The following is a 2,433-nucleotide window of genomic DNA, read 5'->3' as shown; positions in this document are numbered from 1 at the left end:
CTGTCAGACTTAATTGCACTCGATTAACACATAATTGGTCTGCTCTTTCAGCAAGCGATTCAGTCTATCCTTCATTTCTCTGATTTTCTTGCAGCACCTGAGCTTTCCAAATCATTCTTAGTGCTCGACAAATTTATAGTCCAATTTTTCTGAATTCCACATGTCTGCTTTTGACCGTATCCCCCTCTCTTGATATGTGATATCATTATGAGCACCACACTTTGGCATCTAACATCAAGGTAAACTTCTTGTTTGCACACTCAGTCTTCTTTCAGACCAGACATTCATCTAAAGTGGAGGCTGACAGCCAAAACAGCAGAGTATCTCCTTAAAGGTCTTCCTCATTTCCAGACTGCGGCAGGCGTAGATTAGGGGGTCAATTACAGAGTTGCACATAATGAGGACCAGGTACATGGTAAAATGAGACATGTAGCAGAGGCAGAGCGGATGGTGCGGACAGGACACCAGCAGAATGAGGTGGAGGAAAAACGGCGCCCAGCAACACACAAACACGCCGAGGAGGATGGAGATGGTCACAGCTCCCTTCATGCAGCTGCGCTGACGCGGGGCCGGGTTGCCAGCTGCAGCTGCTGCTGGAGGTAATGCTGCGATCCTCTGGACGTGAAGTCTGGCGAGAAGAAACATGTGTACGTAGAGAGTGGCCATGAGCACCAACATGGCAAAGAACATTGTGATTAGACAAACAATCACCGTCTTGCTCTCTGAGTACACTATGAAGACGATTCCACAAACCACGCACACCAACCAGATCCCAGCAATGGCCACCAATGCTCTGCGTACGGTCACTATGCTGTGGTAGCGTAAGGCGTAGAAGATCGTGACGTAGCGGTCAACAGCAATCGCCAAGAGATTGCAGATTGATGCCACGAGAGAAATGCAGATCATTGAATCAAACACATTGTCCATTAAACGCACAAAATGGTCACTGGCCACCAAAAGTCGACTGTTTAGTACAGCAATGACAATGGTCTCCAAAGAGTTCGATACACTCACCAACATGTCCGCAGCAGCCAGGCTGCACAGAAAAAAATACATCGGAGAGTGAAGGTTCTTGTTTTTGACCACGGCCAAGATGACAAGGATGTTCTCCAGAAGACTCACAATACCCAAAGTGAGAAAAACCTCCGCCTGGATCTGAACCTGCTCGCACAGCGCTCCTGCTGAAGGATCAACTGTGCTGCCATTAGGAGGCAAAGACGTGCTGTTTGCAGGTTTCTGCCCTTTAAGAAACTGCAGGTATGAGTCGTTCATCGGGAATTGTGAAGATAAAGAGATGGGGAAGAACAGACAGCAGACAAGGGATGGAAATTACAGAGGAAACGAAAAAAAATCTAAAGCAGAAAAAAATTATAAAGAGTAAAAAAACTGATTCAGATGATGGACTGAATAACAATAAAGGAATGGAAAGCTACAGGTGTAGTCAATAAATCAGGTATTGCAGTTCTCCCGATGTTGGCTTCAGAAATGCTCTGCTGCTCCTCTGTTTGTTGGATATGCTTCTGTAGAGATGCTCTGTGATTCAGAGGCTCGGAGCAAACAGACTCTCTCGCAGCCACTGGCTGTACGTCAGCAGATGCAGCCTCCGCCTGCTCTGTGTGCTTGCTCAAGATTTTAAATGAAAAATGTGAATATGTACAGACACACACATTCATAGTGCAGGGCAACAGGCGTTTCCTTTCTGTGATCCAAATTAATAAGTCATTTTTTCCTCCCAAAGCTATCTGTTACACTAAGATTTTTATTGTTTAGATTTTATATTAACCTTCTAATGCACATACACTATGGTGCATAGATGTGTCATCTTTGTCATTTTTTTGGTTAAATATGACAACATACATTCAAAAATGGATAACAAAAGCTGTGAAGCACTCTGTCTGAAAAGCATTTAACACTTCTTTTTACTTGACACAGCATATAAAACATGTGGTGTTCATGTGTGAATCACCTTGTAAGGGACGAATACATCCACCTAGAGCATGTTTAAGTAAAACATGCTACAAAGTGATTTAAGGACTGACATTGTTTTAATTTGACATGCAATTTCAAAAACAAGGTGTATGGCCAAGCAACATTAAATACACCAGTTCAGTGCATGTTAACACAGTGCTGTTAATCACAAAAACTTTTTCGGTGTGAACCAAACTTAAATCATGTTTACAATGTGAAATATTATACCCAAAAAATTCAATTTGTTAAAAATTTACTCAGCCTCAGGCCATCCAATTTGTGTTTGTGTGTGTGTGTGTTTGTGTGTTTTATCATCAGAACATCGTCAATGGATCCTCTGCAGTAAATGTCTGCCATTAAAATGAGAGTTCAAATAGCTGATAAAAATGTCACACCCAGGGGCTGGCTATGCTTTAACTAAGCCACACCCCTTCTCAACTTCCACCTCGAGGAGGTCCCCAAACC

The 2,433-nt window shown here is 43.0% G+C and overlaps 1 protein-coding gene across 1 annotated transcript; it reads right to left on the bottom strand.

Annotated features, from left to right (window-relative positions):
• Positions 1-268: 268 nt before the first annotated feature.
• LOC132115171 (melanocortin receptor 3-like) lies at positions 269-1,346 on the bottom strand. Its single transcript, XM_059523566.1, has one exon. It carries the CDS (start codon positions 1,270-1,272, stop codon positions 289-291), a length of 984 nt encoding a protein of 327 aa, XP_059379549.1. The 5' UTR covers positions 1,273-1,346; the 3' UTR covers positions 269-288.
• Positions 1,347-2,433: the final 1,087 nt, after the last annotated feature.

The sequence above is a fragment of the Carassius carassius genome, chromosome 34, assembly GCF_963082965.1.
Source record: "Carassius carassius chromosome 34, fCarCar2.1, whole genome shotgun sequence".
Taxonomy (NCBI): domain Eukaryota; kingdom Metazoa; phylum Chordata; class Actinopteri; order Cypriniformes; family Cyprinidae; genus Carassius; species Carassius carassius.
Note: the sequence above shows the minus strand (reverse complement) of the source record. Positions and strands in the feature narration are given on the sequence as shown.

What these genes read in the sequence shown, in the direction of transcription:
- LOC132115171 (XM_059523566.1), bottom strand. Translation starts at nt 1,272, where the DNA reads ATGAACGACTCATACCTGCAGTTTCTTAAAGGGCAGAAACCTGCAAAC.